This window comes from Canis lupus, chromosome 35, assembly GCF_011100685.1.
Source record: "Canis lupus familiaris isolate Mischka breed German Shepherd chromosome 35, alternate assembly UU_Cfam_GSD_1.0, whole genome shotgun sequence".
Taxonomy (NCBI): Eukaryota; Metazoa; Chordata; class Mammalia; order Carnivora; family Canidae; genus Canis; species Canis lupus.
Window position 1 is genome coordinate 15,771,304 of NC_049256.1, and position 24,404 is coordinate 15,795,707.

The window sequence follows — 24,404 nt, forward strand, 5'->3', positions numbered from 1 at the left end:
TAAATGTGTGACTTTTGATTTTGGCTCAGATCGTAATTTCAGGGTTGAGGGATCAAGCCCTGTGGGTGGCTCTGTGCTCAGTGGGAGTCTGCTGGAGATTGTCTCCCTCTGCCTCTCCTTCTGAGCTATCTCTCTCTCTCAGATAAATAAATAAGTCTTAAAAAAAAATGTAGGTAGTGGAAAGGAAGGTGGGCGGGGGGATGGGGTGACTGGGTGATGGGCACTGAGGGGGGCACTTGATGGGATGAGCACTGGGTGTTATACCATATGTTGGCAAATTGAACTCCGATAAAAAAATATACAGGCAGCCCCAGTGGCCCAGTGGTTTAGCACTGCCTTCGGCCCAGGGTGTGATCCTGGAGACCCGGGATCAAGTCCCATGTCGGGGTCCCTGCATGGAGCCTGCTTCTCCCTCTGCCTGTGTCTCTGCCTCTCTCTCTCATTCTGTGCCTGTCATGAATAAATAAATAAAATCTTTAAAAAATTTTTCAAAAAAAAAAATGCGGCTGAAGTAACAGGGACAGAGAATGCAGAAACAAATAAGACAAACAGCCAGGCTTGAATTGGAGATAGGATTGTAGCTGAGGAAGCATGTATAACACTATGTTGGATCTGGATACTGCAAGAGGAAAAATAGTAGTGTTCCAGAATGGAATTGGAGATGACAGCAATACTAAATGGCTGGCAAAAGTCGAAATAAGCAAGCATTACAGTTTTGGTGAAGTATTCAACAGTAAACATTCATTGGACACTTCCAAATCTTATTAAGTCTCTGGAGCTTTGGGGAGGATATGAGAGGTAGGTAACATGGTCTCTGACTTTTGAAAGCTTATTTTTTATTTGGAGAGAAGAGATGGGAACATAAGACAAAATTCGAGAAAGTGAGCAAGTAAGTATACAATATAAAGGAGTGAAATATGTACTGTTAAGGAACGATTTCTGGAGAGGATGAGTCTTGTTGTTTGTGATTGGTTTTTGGAAGCATGTGGGATAACCTGTGCCATCCCCTGCACAGGATGAGGGAAATTCCAATATGCATATAATATAGGAGTATGGACTATTGCTCTGTACTTGGTCTTTATTAACTTACAATCCTTTCCCTGTCTTTTCTTTTTTAAAAGATTTTTATTTATTTATTCATGAGAGACACACAGAGAAAGAGGCAGAGACACAGGCAGAGGGGGAAGCAGGCTCCATGAAGGGAGCCGGACATGGCACTCGACCCCGGGTCCTCAGGATCAGGCCCTGGGCTGAAGGTGGCGCTAAACCGCTGAGCCACTCGGGCTGCCCTACCTGTCTTTTCTTAGTGTAAACCGGACAGTGGGCTAGAATGCCTAAGTAAATATGATTTCCTCTCCACATTTGAACTCAGAATAGTGAGTGTCTGCTCTTACTTGTATCTGATGATTTGCTACCTCTTCCTCTTTCACCTCCTTCATGTTCCCATTCTTCTTAAGGCAGCTATTTGATCTAAGTCTAAAAGAGCACAAAAGGTATAAGATTAAGGAATCTTAATCTTTTAGACTCTACCCTGTTAGCCAGCATTCTCTCCAGCTAACCAGTTCCCAAGTCCGTTGGACTTTTGACATTCTAAATATTTCTCAACCTGTTCTCTGCTCTCTATGGTATTTCCTCTGTCACTGGGGTCAGATCATAACCATTTCGCAGTTCATTTGTGCAGTAACATTGCAACTTGTTTCTAGGTCTGCCTGCCTCAGGTCTCTTTCTTTTCTCCAATCCCTAATTTCATCTGTCATATGGGCAGAATTACTTTCCAAAATGCAAATTATGCTTTATACCTCTAGTGAAAATCCTTGTAAGTTTCCAGGCGAAGTCCAAACTCCTTTGCCTGGCACACAGAGAGCCTTTTCTGGGCCTGGCTCTTGCTTACCTCTCAGTATCTCATCTTTAGTCACTCCCAAACAAAAATTGGTTCCTATCCATAAATGTAGTGTTTTGGTTTTTGGGGTTATCATGATTTTTTTTCCATGCTGGAGATTTTCTTGGCTTACTTCAAACTACTGAACCCCTATTCATCCTTCAAAACTCCTTAGTTCCTGGTCACCTTTCTTATGTGTTCCCTTTAGTACATTTTTCCATGTTGCTAATTAGCACTTTTTAGAGGTATCACAATCGACTGTTAAGTCTGCCTTTTGTACTCAGCTCAGTGTTTCTTAACAAAGGATTTTAAGGCTTCTCTCTGTGTTGTCAGGGATGAGGACAGTGCTGGCAGGTTCTATAGAAAGGAGTGCACCTAGTGAGGTCTTCCCTCCATCCTGCTTACTCCCCACTGCCTGACTTAAAGGCGACAAGAGAAGTGCTGTGAGGAGTTAAGATCATCAGGAGAAAGGGTGAATTAGATTTATTGAAAACAAAAAAGGAGAAGGAAAAAGAAAGGTAACATACGACTTTGCCACGGTAGCAGGGGAAAGGATGTCCATCAGGAGACAGTGCCTTCCACAAGGGCAATCTGATTTTCCTTTTCAGGGAAAACAACACTAATGTTATCCAAATCTTTTGGAAATGAGCAAGTTCCTTCCTTTCCCCTGCCCTTCAGCCTAAACCAGGAAGGTTTTGTAGTCTGTATTTGTGGTGATCTGGAGTTGTGGTGATCTGGAGTTGGTTGCCCAGCAGGGGGGTTTGCATGCCCGGGACAGAGAAGCCCAGCCTCCGGGCTATTTCAGGGAACCAAGAAACCCACCTTTGTTCTTTAATATTTTGCCTGGGGAATGACAGATCCGACATTAAACCTCTAGAAAACTGGTTAAAACCATAACACTGTGGAGGAGTGCAGACCTCCAATGTACAGGTCGTAATGATCAGAAAATCTTCTGAAAACACCTTGTTGTAACCTAACCATAAAGTCACTTGGGTGGTCAACCCTGAAAAGCCGAGTCTGTTCTGTTCAGTCCTCCCCAGCAAATACACCAGCAAACAAGTTTTGCAATCTTAAGGCACAGAAGGCCATTTATTTTTCCGATTGTGGAATGAACGTAGGACAAAATTATTTTTTCAGAAGGCATTCAGATTTTTTAAAAAGGTAGGGTAATGATTAAAAAGCCTTTGGAAAAAAAAGGCATTTTATTTTGTTGACTGAGAGCTTCCTATAACGTGGCGGGTTTTTAGTTAGTTGTATAATCCTCCCTGGCACCTGGGTGGCTCAGTGGTTGTGTCTGCCTTCCGCTCATGGCATGATTCCGGGTCCTGGAATCCACTCCCATACCCAGCTCCCTGCAGGGAGCCTGTCTGTCTCTGTGTGTCTCTCTGCTTAATAAATAAATAAAATCCTCTCCATAAGGCCTGGCCATCCTGAATCTGTGGACGAGGCTCGCGACAAACCCACGGAAGCCACCTGCTGCCTTTGAGCAAGGGCTAAAGTATTATTTGAATCCAGGTGTCTCACCGCCAGTGTCAGAGACCTTTCTGGACCGTGGTTACCTCCTGAAAACACTGCTGCAACTAACCTTTTAACTGTGTTAACCCGAGTTATTCTACTTTCCAGGTAAGGAGAATCACACGCGATGGGAAGGAGAATAAGATGTAGAGCCACGAGCATAAGGCAGTGTGAGTGACCCCACTTCTCATTTACCCAGAGGGAAGCCCGAGAGGAGATCCTTTAAAACATTACTTCTCTGCAGCCACAGTTAAATCAAGGAGATTTATGTATTTTTAAAAAAGATTTTATTTATTTATTCATCAGAGACAGAGGCAGAGGGAGAAGCAGGCTCCTCGTGAAGCAGGGAGGCCCCTACGGGGCTCGATCCCAGGATCCCAGCCCTAGGGGAAGGGAGACGCTCAACCGACCGAGCCCCGCAGGCACTCCTAAAGCGAGGGCATTTCTGGGGCCGAACGGCTGCGGACGACGCGGGAAGTTGTGTACGGGGCCCAGGAGGCCCGAGGAGACAGCGCGGGGCCTGCTCCTGGCTGCACGTCGGGAGGAGAGAACCCAGCAGGGGTGCAGAGGCAGGTGGGAGGCGGCCGCCCTCGCCGGCTCCGGGGCTCCGGGGCTCCGGGGCCAGCCTCGGGGGAGGGCCGGCTCCGCGCCGCGTGCCGCGCCGGGGGGTGGCCCTTGCCGCGCGTGCGGGTGCGGGTGCGGGTGCGGGGCGCCGGCCGCGGTGACCTCAGCCTACCCCGGGCCGGCCGCAGCAGCCGCGTGCGGAGCCGCGAGGCGGTGTCCTGAGCTGACACCGGCTGCGCGGCACAGGCAGCAGGCGCCGCCGATCAACTAGTTCGCACCGAGGATTCCTCTTGGTGCGTGGCCCAGTTCTCCTTAGGACGGGCTCCAAGCCCTCGCCGCCGCCGCCCCCCACCCCGGGAAGCCTCGCGTCCCTCCCCCGCCGCTCGGCTCCGGCCGGCGCGCGCGCGATTCCTCGATTCCACAGGCAGTTCGCGCCGCGGGTGGGGGCGGGGCGCCGCGGGTGGGGGGCGGGGCGGGGGGGCCGGGGCCCGGGGGGCGGGGGCGGGGGCGGGCCGGCGTGGGGAGTTCCTCGCTCGCGGACCACACGCTCTGCGGGCCAATCCCGAGCCAGCCTCTAGCAGTGTCACACGCGGGACACATCCAAGCGTTTGTTGGCAGGGCCGGCGAGGGGGAGGGGGCGGGGAGGAGGGAGGGGAGTTGAGTGACAGGTTCGCGGGGCAGGCTGGGAATTGTAGTTCTCAGCTCCCGTGGCCATAGCCATTTTGTAGTCGGGGGACTACAACTTCCAGAAGATCAAGGGGACCATTCTAAGGTGCCCCGGGAATAGGCGGCTCTCCCCGGGGCCGGGCGTCCTGGGGCACTGGTATCCAGCAGCCCGGCTGCAGGTAGACGCGACGGCAGGGGCGGGGGCTGGCGTGCGGCGGCCGTAGGGTGAGCGGCAAGCTGGGGAAAAGGGGGTGAGGTGGAGCGACCGAGCGTGCCATGCATTGGGCTTAGGGAGCCTCTCTCAATTCCACTCCCAGGCTCGGCGTGGGAGCGACGCCTGAGGGGTCGCCCGAGAAGGGCTCGTCGAAGCTTCGCGGGCGTCTAGTCGACGGGGCAGCGGGGGTCGCCCGGGCTGGGCCGGGGTCGGTCGGCGCCGGAGGAGGCGGGCGCCCGGCGGCTCAGCTGTGGGAGTTTTCGGCTGGCGTCCGTCGGGGAATTGCCCGAGGAGCCCTAACTTGTATAAAAGCAGAGTCCATTTAAAGTTGGGCTGGCTAGCCCGTCTCTCATTGGTTCGGGGGCTTGGAAAAAAGAGACTCGGCGAGCCCTCGCTGTGGTGCCGCCGCCGCCGCCGCCGCCGCCGCCGGAGTTGACTCTTCTGCTCGCACTGCTGCTGCAGCACAAACGTGACTTCCAACATTTTTTTTTTTTAATTTATCTTTCCCTTTTCTTTTCCAAGATGTAACTACAGATCAGACACTAAGGACCTTCACGTTTCGCTGATGTAGTTTTTGGAGGAAAAAAGGGGGGGAGTGAAGGGCGTCGGTTTTTTTTTTTTTTTTTTTTTTGTGTGTGTGTGTGTGTGTGTTTTCGGGGGAAATTTTCCATTATGAGTGTTTTACTAAAGTGAATTTTTTTTGTTTTGTTTTTTGTTTGCTTCGTTCGTCTTTGGCTCCTTTTTTTTTTTTTTTTTTTTTTCTCCTCCTTCCCAATTTCGGATTTATTTCAAGGCGAATCGGGCTTTGGGGGAAGAGGAAGAAAAGTCGGATTACAAGATCCACCACCACCACCAACAACAATAAAAAACCACCAGGATATTTTTTTTGCAAATTTCTGACGGCTTTAAATTCATGAAGCAATTGTCCCCTTTTGCAATCAGCATTTGGATCTCAGAATGAGCAAGGAAAGACCCAAGAGGAATATCATTCAGAAGAAATACGTAAGTGCTCTTAACAACACATCCTTTGACTTGCAGTTTTAAGCAATGGCTGTGAATGTCAAGTTTATAGATAATTCTGCAGCTGAAGGGTTTTAAACACAGCGTCCGATAAGGCTGCTTCTTTCTTTTCAGAAGAAGGGCTTTTCAGGCAAAGTCGTGTCTGCCTAGTTTGGATGAAAAAACAGATTGGTGTAGCGATACCTCAAGTGAATAAATTGACCTCGAATGACACAACCATAATCTAGTTTTAGATGAAAGGCTAGGGATTTTGGTGGAGCTTGGAGTGGGAGGGGGGTTATGGGGGCTGCGGTAATGTAACTAAACTGCATTCTCGGGCGGATTTGGCCTCATATTGCACTTTGCATGCAAATGAGCTTGTGTTATTATTATTAATGTTATTTGGGAAATCGTGTAACGAGTGTGTGTTGGAAACCCTTTAAGTTGCAATCGAGGGTCCGATTATGGCGATCTTGTTCCTTGCACTGGCACATCAAATTTAATGTATGTGGTCGTTTTTGGCTTATTTGGTTCGCAGCGTAAACCAGTTGGGAATCATGTTACAGCGAATGCATTTGTTGGGATTGACTTTAATAATGGGACTGGTTTTGTTTAAAAATTCATGGTTTCCAGTTTTTTTGGGGGGGGGAAGAGGGAAAGACCTACACTATAGCTAATGTTTTTAAGTAGGTATGTGAATGCATGTGTAAGTGACTACAAATACATTCTCCCTGCTAACCGGGCTTCTGAAATTGGGTGATTATTCAGAGATTTAAATGGCTTGGGATAGTTAAATTTGTTTTGTGCATAGTACAGCTACGTTTTGATTGGCATGGGGAGTGTTTTTGTTTTGTGTATGGCTTTTTTTTTTAAGTTTGGGGGGAGGGTGGGTAGAGGGGGACGGAGGATTAACCAAATATGCACTCGAGTGATCGGTGATTAGCTGCATGCTTTAAATCAAAGAACCCATTTTTTTTTTTAAAGCCCAAATGAACCTACACTGGGAATAATGCAACGTTATAAGAAAGTTTTATTTAACTCGAGTGGACAAATTGGTGGTTCATATCTTCCCTTTTTTGAGCAGTGCGATGTGTGTAATGGGAGATGACCTTCGGGGCACTGGTTTTTGTAAAAAAAAAAAAAAAATCTTAATGAAAAAGCCGAATGCCTCTTCTCGAGGGCTGATTCTAATCTAGGCACGTAAACTTCAAGTATGAAAGAAATGCAAGGTTAAATAATCAAGCCCAACTTAAAAAGCTGTTCCCCAAAGAATTTAAGAATTAAAATACATCCGCATTGCAGAGGGCTGGGTAGAATGCAAAGGACTAGTTTAAAGTCGGGCTGTAGGAAGTGCATGGAGACCAGCTCGCCCCGGAGCGCGGACGCCTTTCCGGGGCTCGTCCGCCCCGGGTGCAGCCACAAAGCCGAGGGGGTAGAACTTGGACGAGAACCGCCCCCGCCGCCCCCCCGACCCCATCCCAGACCTCGCGGAACTGGGGAGCGCGGTGGGGTGGGATCGATCGTTTTGTCGCCGGCGGTCAGGGGATTGTGTCGTGTCCCGGCGTCCGGCCGCAGAGCCCGGGGCTGGAGGCGGCGGCCGCGGGAGGCAGAGCACGAGTTGCGGCCGCCGGGGGAGCGGAGCGGAGCGGAGCGGAGCCCGAGTGCCCGACGTGCTCGAGCGGGCGGCGGGGAGAGGGGGAGAGGAGAGGAGGAGGGAGGGAGGGGAGGGGAGGGCGCGCGGGGGTCGCGGCGGGCTGGGCTGGGCCGGGCGGGCGCGCGCGCGGCCTGTAGGGGGCGGGCTGCGGGCTCGGGCTCGGGCTCGGGCTCGGGCTCGGGCTCCGGCTCCGGCTCCGGCTCCGGCTCCGGCTCCGGGCGGTGCGGCCGCGGCTGCGGCTCGGGGCCCGGGGCTCCGCGCGGGCTGGCAGGCGGGTGGGTGGGGCGCGGGGGCGGCGCGGCCTGCGGGGCCCGGGGAGGGGCGGGGCGGGGAGGGGCGGGGGCGGGGGCGGCGCACAGCTGCAGCGGGCGCCCCCCGCCGCGCGCACGGCCGAGCATGGCGGCGGCCTGCCTGCCGCCTCCCCGCGCTCCTGCCCGGCCGGCCGCCTCCCCGCGGCCCTCCCCTGCCCTCCCGGCCGGCTCCCCGCGGCCCTGCCCGCCCGCCTCCCCGCGGCCCTGCCCGCCCTCCCGCCGCTCCCGCGCCGTCTCGAGAGCAACAGGTTAAGCCGAGAGACGTCAGCGCGCCCCCTCCCCGCCCCCTCCCCGCCCCCCGGTTCTCCCCCCGCCTCCCCCCCGCGCTGCTCCGGGTTCCCGGACGCTCCCGGCCCGGTCTGTTGTCATTGTGACGTCACAAAGGGACGGCCCGGGTGGAACCTCCTCCTCCTCCTCCTCCGTGACGTCAGAAGTCGGGCGGGAGGTTCCACGCGGCGGGGCGGCCGGGGGCGGAGGGAGCGCGCGGAGGCCGCGGCGTGGGAGGAGGACGAGGAGGAGGCGGCGGCGGCGGCGGCGGCGACCGGCCTCCGCCTTCCGCCCTGGGACGCGGCGCTGCCCTGCAGGTGAGCGCTGGGGGGGAGCTCTCGGACCCGCGACCACGGGCGCCCCGACCCCTCTCCGGTTCCTGGGAGGGGGTGGCGAGTGCGGAGGAGACGCCTCCTTTCTGCAGAAACGGGTTTCGCCGCCTCTGTTTGCAGGTCTGCCGACGGTGTGGCATTGCTACGGTGGTCGTTGTCATCTTGGAAGAAAAGCAAGGAAACTTTACTCAGGGAAAGCTTTGCTTTGCAAGAGGCTGTGCTGTGGATTTGGCCACCTTGTCGATGCAAGTCGCATTTGGGGTGTCTCTGGGGGATGTGGCGGGATGCCTTTCTGGGTGATGTTGCTCAGCAGCAACTGGCCCTCGTTCTGGGAGCCCTGCAACCACCGTGGGAGGCCGGTGGCGCTCCTCCTTCGCTGGGCCAGCTCTGTGCTTTTATCTTTTTTTGGGGGGTGGGAGGGATGGACCAGGGAAGACTTGTCATGGCTACATATTCTTGAAAGAGCGCGAGAGAACTAAATCTCAGGGTGTTCTGGACTTAGTACTTCTGAACGCTTAGAACAGGAGACTCACAATCTGAGTGTGTTTAGTCCTCTGGAAAATAGGAAAGGTAACACACCTGCCTCTGCCCCTAACTTTTATCTGCAAGGATCCTGTGTGTGAGAGAATATGCGTGAAAGATCTTCTCTCTCTTTCAGGGGGTATGTCTCCTCGAGCTGGTGGAAGGCAGCACATATTCCACAATTGGTCTCAGAAGCCTCAGATGCCTGCCGCGTTGCCATTCAGTTTATTGTCTACCCAAAGCAGTTTGGGGGTGGGATTGTGGATGGCAGGCTTTGGGGGACATGGTGGTTATATTTCATACTCAGTGGCATCCTTGAGAAACTCATAAATTGTTATATAATCCCGTCTTAATTGTGCTGGGCACAACTCCCACAACAATACCTTGAGTAACAACTGGAAGCATTTGCTTCCAAAGCCCCAATCCACTTGGACGATGAAAAGCGTTGCATGTCCTGGCTCTATGGATGCTTTCTGCCATTTCCGTCCGTCACTGCACTCGGATGGGTTACTCCTCGGGAGAATAACGAATATAATACGCAGGCTTCAAAACCATTTGATCTTTGAGGCTTTAAACCTAGGAGTCTGAAATAAAAAATCTCTGCCACACGACCGTACGAGTCGTGCATGGAGCAGAAAAACAAATTGCCAGTTTGATTTCCAGGTCAGCTCAGGGAGTTTGTACCACTAGGCTGTAAAGTTCTCAGTATCTAATTGTCTGATGTAAAAGTTGCAGAGTGATCAAACAAAACTGGGAAAAGTTCATGTTATAACGTTCAAAAGTAGGCTTTACTATAATTACAATTACGTGAAATTATAAAGAAAAAAGTAGAAGTGCAGCAAAATACAGTGGTAGGATTTATGAGCTCCTCTCCCTCCCTCCCCCCCCCTTTATACCCAATTGGGCTATTTCACAGTTCTGAGGGGAAAAAAAAAACCAAAAGCCTTGTACGTGACATTTAATTGCTACATTTTTCCTTTCCTGCACTGTTTACTTGGCTGTCTTTCTGTCTAGTAGTGGAAAACTTGATTCTTTGTTATGTGAGTGTAGGGCAGGGGCACTTAAGCAGCTATTTTTTTTTCTTACTTTGTTTTTTTCTTAAGATTGTATTTACTTACTCATGAGAGACACAGAGAAAGAGGCAGAAACAGGCAGAGGGAGAAGCAGACTCCCTGTGGGGAGCCTGATGCGGGACTTGATCCCAGGACCCCAGGATCACGACCTGAGCAAGGACAGATGCTCAACCACCGAGCCACGCAGGCATCTCTTGAGCAGCTATTAATGTATGGAGAGATTTTGGAGGGAAGACTGTCAAGAGTCCAAACTGTGTCATATAAATTTAAAATGAAAAAAGTTATGTCCCCAAATAATCAATTTGAGTTACTGTTAACCTGTGTGATTATTACTTCACTGTAATAATTAATCTGTGATTACTTCATCTGACTTGCAAGTCTTCCATAGTCTCATTGGCCCAAATAGCCACCTGAAATTAATTGGAATTCAGATGGTATAATGGCTGTTTCTTTTCTTATAGTAGGTCACACCAGTTACTGTTGCTGAGCTGGGGGCTACTGATGCACTTCCAAGTGCCTTGGAAATAACTCCAGTGTTAATATATACCCTGCTCCAAAGGTTATTTAAACTTTTCTCCTTCAGAAAGAGAAAATCTTTTGAAGGAGTACATAACTTGTGTCTGTTGTGTTCAAATGGAGCTATTTTTGTCCCTTCAAAGACGACACACGTAAGTTCCATATGAAGCCCTTAGTACTTTAAAATACTTGGTAAAGGCCACGCTGCAGTATTTTTAAGGTTTGCCCTTGATCATGAGGTTCTTAAGACCCAGGTTTCTGACATTTTTACCTAAATGGTTAAGAAGTTTTGCAGTGTAAGAAATTTCATTTTTAGACTTTGAGTTCCATTGTTCTTTTTCAAAAAGAACTTATTTTTCAAAGATTTATTTATCTGAGAGAGCGTGAGAGTGCGGGAGAGAGGGGGGCACAGGGAGAGGGAGAGAGAACCTTGAGCAGAACTCCTTGCTGAGTGTGGAGCCTAATGGCGGGGCTTGATCTCCTGACCCTGAGATCATGACTTGAGCCAAACCAAGAGTCAGATGCTTAACTGAGTGCACCACCCAGGTGTCTCAAGAATTTATAAGTAATCTCTACGAGAGGTGGGACTCAAACTCCTGACCAGGAGATTGAGTCGTGTGCTCCATGATAGAGTAGCTAGGAGCCCCTGTTGCAGTGTTCTAATCCTACTGTCAGTGGTCCATCTCTGAGTCTCTCGGGATTACATAACCGCTCTACTAAGAGCCATCTTCTACCTATCCAACCTACTTGCTCTGTTGGCTGCAGAATATCCTGGCTATAATACCCCAATAAGACGTCCGGCCCGTGGGTAGCCCTGCGGTGTGTGTGCCTCTGTCCCCTTTGGCTCCCACCCATTGAAGGCTTGCCAAGTGTCAGTTGTTTGTTTCCAAATCAGGTTATTCCAGTTAGACTTATTATTGCAATTACAGCTGAATATTATGTAAACCTTTGAACAAATGCGGAAAGAGTTGGTTTCTCTCTTTTTTTTTTCTTTTGAGAGTTGGTCTCTATGAAAACTTTTAAGTTGGCGGTTTTGGGGAACACTTGATAAATCAAGTGAATTAATAAAAAAAAAATTAGGCTGTTAAATTAGATGTGGGGCCGTCACTTAAAAGACTAGGGGAAAAATCTTAAGGATTTGTGTACATGCATTGCTTTGCTAGTGATTACCTTTTAAGAACCGAACTTCATTCCTGCCCAAACTCCCTTCCTAACAAACACCAAAAAAGCATAACATGAAACACTGGGATTCTCAACAAATCTGTTTTTAAAAATACATTTAGGTGTTTAGGTCAGAATGTCAAAAATCTATATGGATTTTTAGGTTTCCCAGCTGACAGACTTTACATGAGCTAACCAGCTTTTTTCTGGTCCCTCTGGCCTCTGATTAAGAGCATTTCCATTGTGTTTAGACCTAATCCCCAGGTATTAGAGCAGACTCCCTATCTAGTTCATGTGGGCAGCATAGGTGACATGTGGCTCAGTTTAGAGAGGCCCTACTGAGGCAACTTGTATGACTTTTAGAATTAAAAAAAAAAACAAAAAAAACCAGTTGTGTCATTCACTGGATGGTAGGGGGCAGAAAGATTAGGGATTTTACACCTAATTTATTCGGAGTTCAGAAACTTGTATCTTGTAATCCAGCAACCTTAATTATTGTGTGTCACTTAGGAGATTTTGCTGAAGGTTTGTTCCATTTCAAATCCTTAAACCCACCCCTTAACGGAAAGGAGACCAGTTGAATCTCAGTTTCTTAGTTTGAATCAATTATCTTTTGTTTCTTTCTATCTTCAGGAGGTAACTTCTGATACCTGCCTCCTTCCAGACCCCCCAGTCTCAAGTATTTTTTCAGCCAGTCTCCAAGCTCTCTTTTTCTGGTTCTTTTTGGCTCCAACATCTTTTCCTGATCTGCCTTATGATTGCAGACTTCCTTCATCCCAGGAGGTGGGAGCTCCGATGACTTTGGTACTGCTGTTTGTCTGCTTTTTTGTAGACCATCGGAGTGAGGTTTTTTCCTCATCCTTTTTATCTTTCTTGGGATTTCAGCTAATACCATACCTTCTGGCAGCTTCACACTTTTTATTTTTTAAAAATTTAAAAAATTTTATTTATTAGAGAGAGCATGTGCACAACTGCAAGAGATGAGAGGGAGAAGCAGACTCCCTGCTGAGCAGAGAGCCTGATACGGGGCTCTATCCCAGGAGCCCAAGACCATGACTTGAGCCGAAGGCAGATGCTTAACTGACTGAGCCACCCAGGTGCCCCAGCCTCACACTTTGTAATAAGGGATTTTTCATTCATTGCCGATTCAGAATACAGTCACTAAAAGTAGAGCTGAATCTTGGAGGAAGTGGCAGTGCTGGCCGGATACCCCTTGGCTCATGGTCAGGTAAACCTGCCTGCTTCCGGGACTTCTGTTCCTGTCAGTGCTTGCAGGTGGCTATACATCTCTTGTCTCTGAGGACACCTGGGATCAGAAAGGGTCTGTGTTTTACAGAAGTAGATCCCATAGGGTGAGGTCTAGGTCCCGCCTGAGTGGAGCTGTTGGAGTACATCCTGGGCCTCTCGGGTATCTGTCTGGATTTCTTTCCACTTCCACACTGTTTTACAACAGGTTTTGCTAATCTTGTGAGAATGGTGCCTATCTCTCCTGGGGTTCTCTTTGAAGTTTAAAGAAATGTGCCGGAAGAGCTTGGATTGTAGAAAACACCATAGATGGGCCACACAACACCCACTCCTCCTGAAAGCATTGTGAAGAGAAGGCCCAGTCACTTCGGAAATAACCGCCCACGTTTGTTTCCATAGTGAGTTCACACCAGAAAAAGGCTTTTGAGTCCATTTTACAGAAGAGAAAATCAAGGCAGCTAGACACTGGCCAGGACGTTAAAGACTGCATATCTCTTTCCTACTTTTTGGTCCAGGTGAACGAGCGGTAAAATGAAATGATGACCGTAACCCCAAAAAAGGGGAAGAAAAGATCACAACAAGGGCTCTTGGCAGGCTTCAGAGAGGTTTTTTGCTTAAGCAAGTTGGGGAAGTTAAGGCAGGTTGTCAGCGTCCCTGGAACAGAAGGAGTGCATCCGTCTCAAGTACATGTTTGTGTTTGTTGTTTTTTTAAACACCAGTTGGTGGAGCTACCCTCTTTCCCCAGCTGGCTGTCTCCTTGAGTTCTCATTGGAAAAAAGAGCTGAGATCCCAGTACCCTTTGGGACTGACTGGTTTGTACTCTATATTTTTGTGAGTGTCCCCACCCACTGTCTCGGTGATATCTTAGGGCCAGGGCCGGCTGGGCCACATTAGCTCTCCAGGCTTCTGAGAACCTGCAGGAACCTGCTTTCTTCGCAGGGGCTGTCACAAATTGGATCCTCTCTCTCTTTTTTTTCCTCCTTGTATTGTTGCCCTTGCCTTTGCTGCTTATGGGACTGTGGTGGGGTGGGGTGGGGGTGGGGGGGGGGGGCAGCGCTGGGGCAATCATTGGCCCTCATCCTCACCAAGGTCCGGGCCCTGTGGTAAACAAAAGCTGCCCAGATATGTTAATGAGGCAGCATGAGTAATGGGAACATTATACATAATTACTCGTATTCATAGGATGTATGAGGGTGTTAGAAAGGGGAACCCTACTGGTTGAAGTTCTTGAGAGCTGTTTTTGAGGGCTGGTGCTGCCTCAGAGGCCTAAATTGGATTTTAAGTTCTAATTTTGTAAGTCTGTCAAGCCCCACCACCCATGAAGAGGAAGGCCAGTGAGCATCGAAATGTCAGAAATGTCATCAGCGGCACTGTTTGGTTACCAGGAATCCTAGAAGGTTTAACAAAATATAGCCAGTTTTGCTCCTTTATCCTCCCAGTGCAGCTCTTTCCTCACACACCTGTTTTCTGCAGTAGGAGCAGGACTTCCTTTCCCAGCACTATTGTTTTTGGGGGGTGAGGGGCAGCGAGACGGGTGGTGTGTGTGGTGTGTGTGTCTGTGTCTGTTTTCCATCAGGAGACCCTCTGGTTTGCTGTGAATGAATGATCCAGGAGAGTGTGGGAGACCTTTTGGTGCCCTCTTTTATTGCTTTTTTTAAAAATCTGGGTGGTTCTTTCTCTGTTATTTCCTAAGCACAATTTTGGTGAGGACTTGATCTACAGTGGTTATCTCTTGGTTCTTATTTCTGCCAGCTGTTAAAGTGTTTGGTGCCTGTGGGGGCAGAAACAGGTGCCAGGAGGAAATGAGCAGGGATTAGGGCTGAGCATGTGTTTCTTGCATTTATTCCTTCCATAGGTTTGCAGAATGAGGGCTACTGAATGTATGCTCACTCTGTGAAGCAGCTCTCGGATACGGACATGATTAAAACCTGGAGCGTCTTGTGCTTTGTGTATATGCCTTTCTATTAGTACGTGGGCCGCAGTAACGCAGTGCCTTAGATTTGATTCACAGGCTTAGGCTCAGTCATGAACATAACAGATAAGCCGTGGTAATGGACAGGATTGGGGATGCGAGCTGAGTTCAAGGTTGGGTCCTGTGCTACACTGGGCATCTGACCCTTGGGAACACCACGTAACCTCACCGAGCTGCTTCCTCATCTGGAAAACTTGTTTCATCCACCTCTTGGGCTTGTTACTGGGAGAGCCAGTGAGATTTTTGATGTGAAAGCACTTTGTAAATTGCATACGCCTGCACAAATGGTCAAGGTATCATTACACAGTTGGAAATCACCAACCTGGAGACATCGGGCCTGCCGGCAGCCTTCCTAGCTGACTCAGAAATAAATGAGTCAAATGAATTCTATACTTGGCCTCTTAATAAACCAAATGAGTAGCTTTAGAATAAGTCCATTTTGATGTAATCTCTTCCCACCCCCACTCTGTTTGATGAAGCACTCTGTGTCATCCAAACACGTCTGGGTGGTGAACTGGAGGCACAGATTTGACCCTTGAGACTGGAGTGGCCCCGGATCTGTGCTCAAAGACGTTTCACCAAAGATGTTTAAACTGGGATCTTGGAGCAATAATCCTTGAAATTGAAAATCTGGTCGTGATCCTTCATGGGCTCCCTGTGGCTTTTGGAATAAATCTAAACCAAGTGTGTCAGGACAGCATGACAAGCCCTTCTTGCTGGGCCCCGGGCCTATCCGGCCACCTGTTCTGGTTTAGCGGAACCCAGCCCTTAGCCTTTGCACGTCCTGGTTCCTCGAGTGGGTTGCCTGAAGAGCCCTACCTGGCCCTTCTGAGGCCTTGCTGGACAGCTGGCCACCCCTTCCTCCAGCCAGGCGGGATGAAGCCCCTTCTCTCTGTCGGCCTGACTCCTTACACCTACTTCTAGGCACTGGAATCTTTGTTTACCTGTTCCTTTTCTCTTAGCCCCTGAAGGGGAGGGGCCGGATCTTATGGGAGTGTGCAGCTGAGGAAGTCCATTGTTGAGTTGAATGATGCTTTTGGAGTATGTCAGATATCCCCTAGTTATGGGAGGGGATTTGTATGGATCTAGTGGAAGGAGATGAACTAAGCAGAAATCGCATAGCTGAGGAAGCAGAGATATCTAACTCTGTTAAGTGACTTGCCTGGGGTCTCACATTTTGTCAGTGACTGACCCAGCTAGGGCGTGAAATCCAGCCCCCGGTACAGCAGAAGGCTGTTACTCTTCTTGGACAAGTGTTTCAGAGATCCTCCTTCCAGGTAGCTTCTCAGTTATCCATGGTAACTGCCGTACCTGATTCATTTTCAGCGGAAAGTAAGCTCTCCATGTCAGCCCCATACCTATATGCCAGTAGTAATTGTCCCATTTTGAAAATGACTTTTTTGCTTTATAAGACCTTCAGCTGAAGGACTACAAATGATAAGAACCATTGCAATTGCATACCGGGCATTCCTGCACTTGCGGAGATAGATATGTAGTTTGATGTGTGTAGGCGCATGCTCCTGTGTGACATTGTTATGTGCCTTTTGCATTTATATCTTATCTCGATTATCAAAATACAATTCTACATCATTATTTTTAATGGCTGTGGGTTACTTGGTTGTTCTCTAACAGTTTACTCGACCTGCCTGTTCTGGGTGGCCTTTTTGCTTTGGTGGTGCCTGTTTTGCAAAATGCCATGCCCAGGATGTTTTCTCTATCTTTTCACTTCAAATTCTTCAAAGTGGAATTACTGGCTCAGAAGTGCCTTTTTTTATTATTATTATTTTTTTTGCTATTAGGCTACAAGGCCCTTGTGGAGCCTAAAGTGGGGCTTGAACTCACGACCCTGAGATCAAAATTGAGCCTTGGTCAAGTTGGGCATTGAATTGACTGAGCTACCCAGGCACCCCAGAAGTGTCTCCTGTTTACCCTGAGAACCCTGTTCCTACATTGTTTTCGTGGAGAAAGCCTGTACTAAATTACAGTCCCACAGGTAGTGCACGTGAAGCCAGCGGGTTGGTTGTTTTGTTGGCTTTTAGAAACCAATCCAGGCCCTTGTAATGAGTAGTAAAGATGTCAGATGGGTTTTGTTTAAGTTTCTATTTTCTTTCCTTGTCTTCTCTCAGGGCTTTCAAACCAAACGAAATAAGATGGGTGAAATCACTTTGTAGAACAAAATTGCGCTAAGGACACAACACAATGTTAGAATGACTGTGGCCGTGAAGGGTGAGGAGAGGATGTATACTGGTACAATCACGTATTTTCTGTTTATGAAATGCCTTTTTGTGAGGATTGACATGCTGGAAGATGACCTGGAATCTCATTGTTTTCACATGTGATTTCTGTCTTGTTAGTGGGGTGGGCTTTGCAGTTGCAAAGGCCCCGTTGGGCTCTGGCTTGGCAGATGGTCCAGTTAAATACAGCTGGTATGTTCTGGTTGCTTGCTATGCTCTGGCACCATGTTAGGTGTTTAGGTGTTGGGGAAAAGGTTATCGTCCTCGTCCTGGGAAAATTTATATGTCAGTTGACAGCAGGGCTGCAAAATACAGGGAAGAGAGCAGGTGGCCTTGGGCAAGTCCCTTTACCTGAGTCTTCATTTCTTCATCTATAAAATGGGGGGAATTACACCTCTGATCTCAGGGTCACTTTGGAAGAGGTAGAACCCATGTGAGGTGGGCAGCCCTGGTGGCTCTGGGCAGCTCAGGTGGCCCAGTGGTTTAGCGCCACTTTTGGCCCGGGGCGTGATCCTGGAGACCCAGGATCGAGTCCCACGTCAGGCTCCCTGCATGGAGCCTGCTTCTCCCTCTGCCTGTGTCTCTGCCCTTCTCTCTCTGTGTCTTTCATGAATAAATAAATAAAATCTTAAAAAAAAGAATCCAGGTCAAGTGCTTTATACACTGTTATCTAGATCGTGTTATTGTTCTGAGTCCCACAGGTCTTTGTGGCTGTCATTCTTCAGCCTCAAGGTTGAAGAGGGAACATAGTGTTTCTGCATTTTCTTGTTTATTATTGCGTGTCTGGTTGTTTGAGATAGAGGATAGAAATGAAAATAAGGAGCACCTGGGTGGCTCATTGGGCTAAGTGTTTGACTCTTGGTTTCTTCGGTTCAGGTCATGATCCCAGGGTCCTGGAATCCAGCCCCGCATTGGGGGTCCCTGGTCAACGGGGAGTCTGCTGGAGATTCTCTCTCCTCCTTTCTCCCTCTGCCCTTTCCCCATGTGTGTGCACATGCTCTCTCTTTTTCAAATAATAAATCTTCAAGAAAAAAATAATAAAAATAAAACAGGTGCTCAGAACTTTCCTTTTATGACTTGGTTTTTCTTCCGAATTTACGGGAAAAAAAAATGCAGCCTGAGCGCTACACTGGACACACTTCTTGGTGGCTGGGATGACGCATTTCCCCCTCCTTATCCCAGCAAATGAGGTGGTGTCACAGGGCTGCTAAGAAGCAGCGTTACTTTTTGTGGTGTTTAAAAGAGCACTTGTGGATAAATCTCTTTTCCTTCCTTTATAATTCCTTAGTCAAGACGTCCCTTTAGAGACGTGGTGTACTGGTTTTACCCAAATTGCCCCCTCTTCCATTCTCAGGCCGCCCAGAGCATTAAAGCTCTGTGGGCTCTATTTTCGGCTTGTAATAACATCTTGATGTTGGAGGATGAAAGAGCCAACGGGGATGGAAGGAAGGCATTGCATAAGGAGCCGGGCCCTGGAGTCCCAGTTAAATTGGTAGCACATGGTTTTCACGTGCTTCGAAGGGCTTTGGTTGTGCTGGCTTGTTGGAAATGCGTCTGCCACCGCACCACAAAATGCGGTCCCCTGCACTTGCCACGTGACTCCTCTTCGTAGCGATCATTTCCAGTGGCAAAGGCCAACTGCCTTTGATGACAGATGAACAGTGGACATTTGAAAAGCCTGAAATGTTTGGTGGGGCCCTCTACAGAGCCATTCCTGTGCATTGATTTAGGAATGAGGCTGGAGGAGCTGGGTGGGGGACAGGAAAACAGCATTACTGAGCCTGATTATTTTAGCCTGGTTATAACATTCAGTTTTACCAGCCCTGCGGCCTTTTGGCTTGGACTCCCAGTAGGTTGCCCTTTCTTTGAAGGATGTTTATTTTATATATTTACTTGTATATCCCACACCTCATTCCAAAAAGGATTTAAGGCCATAATGAGCAGTCATCCTGGGAGCAAAAATAATTTTTGCTTTGATCCGACAAAAGTTTGCTTTCCAAATGTAAAAGAGTGAAAACCAGGTTAAAACACGGGCCGCGAGCATTTCCCTCTCTTGACCCAGCAGTGTTAAGGGCCAGTGGCTTTTTGTTTTCGCTTTGAAAACTTGAGCTAAAACTTTTAATTAAAGGCGAGTTTTGTTAAGTAATATTGGTATTGACACCTTGACAGAACTCTTAATCTGGAAGAATTTTAAAGATGCATGAAAGTAATCCCCAGCGGTGGTAACATCCTTGAGTGGCAGAGATCAGGTTTCTGTTTAAATGCCTGTACGGTTTATCACTTTTTTTCCCCACAGTGCAGGGGGCCAGGGAGGGTCTGGATTTAATAATGACCTTCTTTGGGACCGGGGAGGGTGGTGGGAGGAGTGATCTGTATATGTTAGCTCATGATTTCAACGTCCTGTGTCTTTAAAAATGTTTTCAAATACCCGTTCTGTATCGTAATCCTCAAAACTACTGTTAGGATTCCAAACCATTGTGGTTTAAACTTAGCTGGAATCTGAAAGGTGGCTGACAGAGTGAAAGGAAACCTCCTTTAAATAAGGAACACATTTGGCTTGCCTGATTGTTGGAGAGTCTGAGCTCTGGGCGTATCTGAGCCACCGGCCAAGTCTTCCTGGTTGGAGGAGAGGTTGGGGAAGACTTGTTTCAATCCACTGGCCCGTCCGTACCACCCTCCCCCCCCCCCCCCCCCCAGCACTGTCTAAACACCATCAATTAGTCCTGCAGAAACTCTTGCTACAGATACGGACTTGCAAAGCTTCATGTTACACCACGTTCTTGTCTAGATGAGAAACACACTCTTTTGTACTTGTGATAAATCAAAACTCTAATGATGCTATTAAACAGGTTCTCTTCTGGCCCTGGTGCGCAGGAAAGCATTGGGAGGCAGGGAGCATAGATCTGGACTTTGGGGAGGGAGGGGGTTTATCTGAACCTAAAAAGTGGTCGTCTTGTCTCTCTCCTAATTCTGCTCCACGCTCTGATTAAGCGATGAGCTCCCTGCCCCAAGGGCTGACATGGCCCAAAATGAGACACATCATCTACCCAACCCGCCTTTTCTCTTTTCCTCCTTCTATGAGACTTGCTGAAGTTGTCATGCTATTTCTTTTCCAGAATTTATTGGAGCAGTAGGCAAAGCCTCTTGGGAGTATAAATAATGATGATTATAAAGAACAGTCAGTTTACCAAGGAAGGCCATTATCTTTGACTTGCAAAAGCTTTTACAGCCGAACATTGTTTGCTTACAGTTGTTAATACAAATGAAGACCCTTCGTGGTACCTATTGTAAGAGGAGTCCTTTTATTCTATTTGTACATGGAGGTCATCTCAATAAAGAACAGAACCACCTTGCCCAGGCATAAGTACTTGTTCCTCAGGACAGGCATTATATACGAGCCAGGGAGGGCCTTGGATGGTGGTTCATGGTTGCTTTTTTTTTTTTTTTCCCCTACCATCAACAGCAAATAATCCTCCCTGCCTGTGTTGAAAGACCTGTAAAGCTGATAAATAATGCCTAATTTACTTCTGGAGTCCCCTCCTCTCTGCTTCCTACCCAACTTATGAATCCAAAGATGGCTTTAAAAGTCATTGAAAGGACTTGTCTGAGTAGGCACTGGCATTGAGTAAATATATTTAAATGGTAGACTCACATGCTTTTAATTAAAGCCTGTAGCATAGCTTGGGGTTGTGGGGGGAGAGGGTTGGGAGGGAATAGGAAGCCTAAATTTGCAGTTGTTATTTTTTGGGGAGATTTAGGTTACCCCTCAGTGCACTTTTAAGTTTAAACTACAACGTTTTACATATATACATATATAAAATATATATATATTCTTGGCACACATTGTTGTCCTTTGCTGCTGTATCTTTAGCAAAGTGTCAGCCCATTTTAGCCTTTCTTTTTTTAAAACTCTCACATCTCCAACTTATTCCAGTTTGTTTGGCAGTTCATCAACTATTTTTCTTTTGGCGTTTCAGTGGTAGTTCAAGACGGAAGGCATTTTAAGCATCTCAGTCTTTTCCCTGAGTGATTTTGGATGTGAATGTGATTTTTTTCCCCCCCTTAACAATCTAGTGGGTTTTTTTTTTTTTTTTTTTTTTTAGTATATTCAGAGTTGTGCAAGCATCACCATGATCAGTTTTAGAACATTTTCATCACCTCCAAAAAGAAACTTCATATCCACTGACAGTCACCCCACATACCATCCCAGTTTCTGTGGTCTTTGGCGGCCACAAATCCACTTTCTGTCTGGACTTTTCATATAAATGGAATCATACACTATGTGGCCTTTCATGACAGACTTCTTTCACTTAGTGTACATTTTCAAGGTTCATGCATGCTGTAGCATGAATCAGTACTCCCATTCCTTTTTATGACTGGATAGTATTTCCCTGTATGGACATACCACATTTTGCGAATCCATCCATTAGCTGATGGGACATTTGTGTGTGGGGCGGTTTTCTTCCTTTTGGCTATTATGAATAATGCTGCTGTGAACATCTGTGTGCAGGTTTTTGTGGGACGTGGTGATGTTTGCATTTCTCTGGAAATAAGTTAGAACACGTTGCACATCAAACCCATTCATGACTAAATTGATTTACTGCTCTTTATTTAGTTAACCCACTAAGCAATTCCCTTAGCTTCTGTCCCTGAGCCCCTGTGTATTCTTTTCATCTGAAAAGGGCTCTCCCTGTCTTGGGCTCTGCCTTGCCTGTGGGGACTGGGGTTCTCATTTTCCTGATTTGCCACCCTTTGTGTAAGGGTCTGTCTTCCTCTCCTCCTTTGCAAACTGTAAACACCGTGCACACAAGTTTAAGCTAGAACCATGTATGCTCCACTTAGATGTGAGAAAACAAGTGGGACTTCAAATTTTACTTTATGGGGGTGCTTAGGTGTGTTTGGTTGTACTTGTGGATCTTTCAGATCCACATAGAGTTTTGGAAGGGGTAGACTAAAAACCCTCTCTGTGAGAGGAAGGACTAGGAGGAACTGGTGCCGGGCCTTACATTCAGTTTTGACTTTCTTGTGGTTATGTTTTAACTTTTTTTTTTTTTAATCTTGGTAAAACACCTTGGAGCATAGAACCACTGTCTACCTACAAGTTCTCCCCGATTTTTTTGGGCCTTTCCAAGCCTGCTTTGCCTCAATAAAAAACGTGCTTCCAAGGTTCTTCATCATGAACTCCTTTAAGAAATGGGAGTTGTTTTAAGGAGGAGGGGTAGTGCCATGTTTCCTTTTGATGTCTTTGTACCAGATATATTTTATCCACGTTGATGTGAATTGTTGCAATGATCTTGGTCTCTTCTTTGAGATGGGAACATTTTTTTGCTGATTCTTAAGCATTCAGAGAAATTGTGAGGCAAGAGAAGAGGGGTGGAATGGTGGGGGTGGGCTGTGGGGGTTCCTGAAAAAGTCGCGTAGCCCGAGTGTTTTCCAAGCCTTTCCTCACTGGAGGAGCCAGCGTCTGTGCCTTACGTTGAAGTTCCTTGTTATGATTGGAAGCCAGAGGACCAGTGTGTCTCGGCCTTTGGAATCTTATTTATTGCATAGTGTTTAAGTTCAGTTTAAGTCAGAAGCATTCCTGACTCATAGTATTTTTTTTTTTTTAAGATTTTATTTATTTATTCATGAGAGAGACAGAGAGAGAGGCAGAGACACAGACACAGAAGCAGGCTTCCACGCAGGGAGCCTGACCTGGGACTCGATCCCAGGTCTCCAGGATCACACCCCGGCCTGAAAGCGGCGCTAAACCGCTGAGCCCCAGGCTGCCCCTGACTCATGGTATTAATCGTGTTTTTTTTCACACCAGTTTTTCTGGTATGGCCCTCTGTCCCAGATTGACTCTTGTGCTCAAGTGCTCAGGTCATTGCTTCGGCTCAGCCAATGGGGAGTTTCTTTGTAGTGGCCAAACTGCCTAGAATTGGCAAGGTTAAGATACCTCCCTCAATTTAGAAGGTAGGTGTGAGCATGAGTGAGTGTGTGTGCGTGTGTATGAATATCTAAGAAGGAGTTACTATTTTAGACTTTGCATTGTTTAACTGGAAATCTGTGTCCTGTTCTGCCCAGCTGCCTTTGTGTGGTGTACCTACGACCTATACACATACTTGTGCGGTTTCAAAAGAAACGCCACATCCCTCCTCCTAAAATTGCTTATTAGAGCTAATTTTAAGAATTGAGTTAGAACTGCCCTATAATGTAATGCAGAATATTTCCCAATAATGCCTAGGTTAACAATGATAGTCTTGCTGTATTGTGCAGAAAGGGCTTCTGTTCAGACCCAGCTGGGTTTCAGGCTTAATTCATTGCTCTATGGTGGGATCACCACAGCTGCTGTGGGGCCTTTACAAATGCAAAAAAGCTGTCAGTGTTTGTTTCATCAGCTGCATAAGTGATGAGGCCAAGTTGAGGAATCCATTGCAGTGTGCAGCGTGCAGGCTGCAGCCATTATTGTTTACAGAATTAGTGTGTTGGAGCTTTAAAATAGTTGGCACATTGACTGCCCTTTAGAAGCACAAGACCAAGGAACAGGACCAGTTGGTTGTCCTTGTCATGTTGGTCCGATCCGGCTCAGCCACTGCTCCAGTCAGTGCTGTGGGACTGACCTTCTTTTGGACAAGGTCTGGGGTGGGAGTGGGGAGGGCACTGAATTTCTTGTCCCTGTAGGTCCCCCACCCTAAGCTTAGGTTTGCATTCGTTTGTTTTTAGTCTGTTATTTAGAGTAATTTTAATCGTAATTGAATTTTAAGGCCTTAATCAACTTCCCAGCCCCAGCTAGGTATGGTATGAGGTTGGCAGCTGGGACTTGAGATATCTGTGCAGTAATGTTCTAGATTCTGCTCTGTGGGATTTATTTTGCCAAGGGATAATGCTTTGGGAACTGCCCTCATTTCTCCCCATGGGTACGGAAGTTAAGGCTACTTCTTGGCTGCAGAGTGACCCACTGGACAACTCCTTGTCCAGCCAATTAGGGAGTGTTCCCCACCCAGGGTCCTGCAGTATCTGCTGACCCCTTCCTGCAGAGACTTGGTGTAGCCACAGCAGCATGTCCAGTCCCCTTTGGGCTGGGCAAGCGTGTGTTTGGGAACTAAACATGCATATGTGGGCAGCCCCAGTGGCGCAGCGGTTTAGCGCTGCCTGCAGCCTGGGGTGTGATCTTGGAGACCTGGGATGGAGTCTCATGTCGGGGTCCCTGCATGGAGCCTGCTTCTCCCTCTGCCTGTGTCTCTGCCTCTCTCTCTCTCTCTGTCTCTATGAATAAATAAATAAAATCTTAAAAAAAA

The 24,404-nt window shown here is 47.8% G+C and overlaps 1 protein-coding gene across 1 annotated transcript in view; it reads left to right on the forward strand.

The window, feature by feature from the left end:
- Window positions 1-5,200: 5,200 nt before the first annotated feature.
- Window positions 5,201-24,404, forward strand: part of JARID2 (jumonji and AT-rich interaction domain containing 2) — a 261,062-nt gene continuing 241,858 nt past the window's right edge. Inside the window, exon 1 of the mRNA XM_038584207.1 lies at window positions 5,201-5,840. Coding sequence (XP_038440135.1) covers window positions 5,796-5,840 — 45 coding nt within the window. The 5' untranslated portion in view covers window positions 5,201-5,795. The remainder of the gene's footprint in view (window positions 5,841-24,404) is intronic.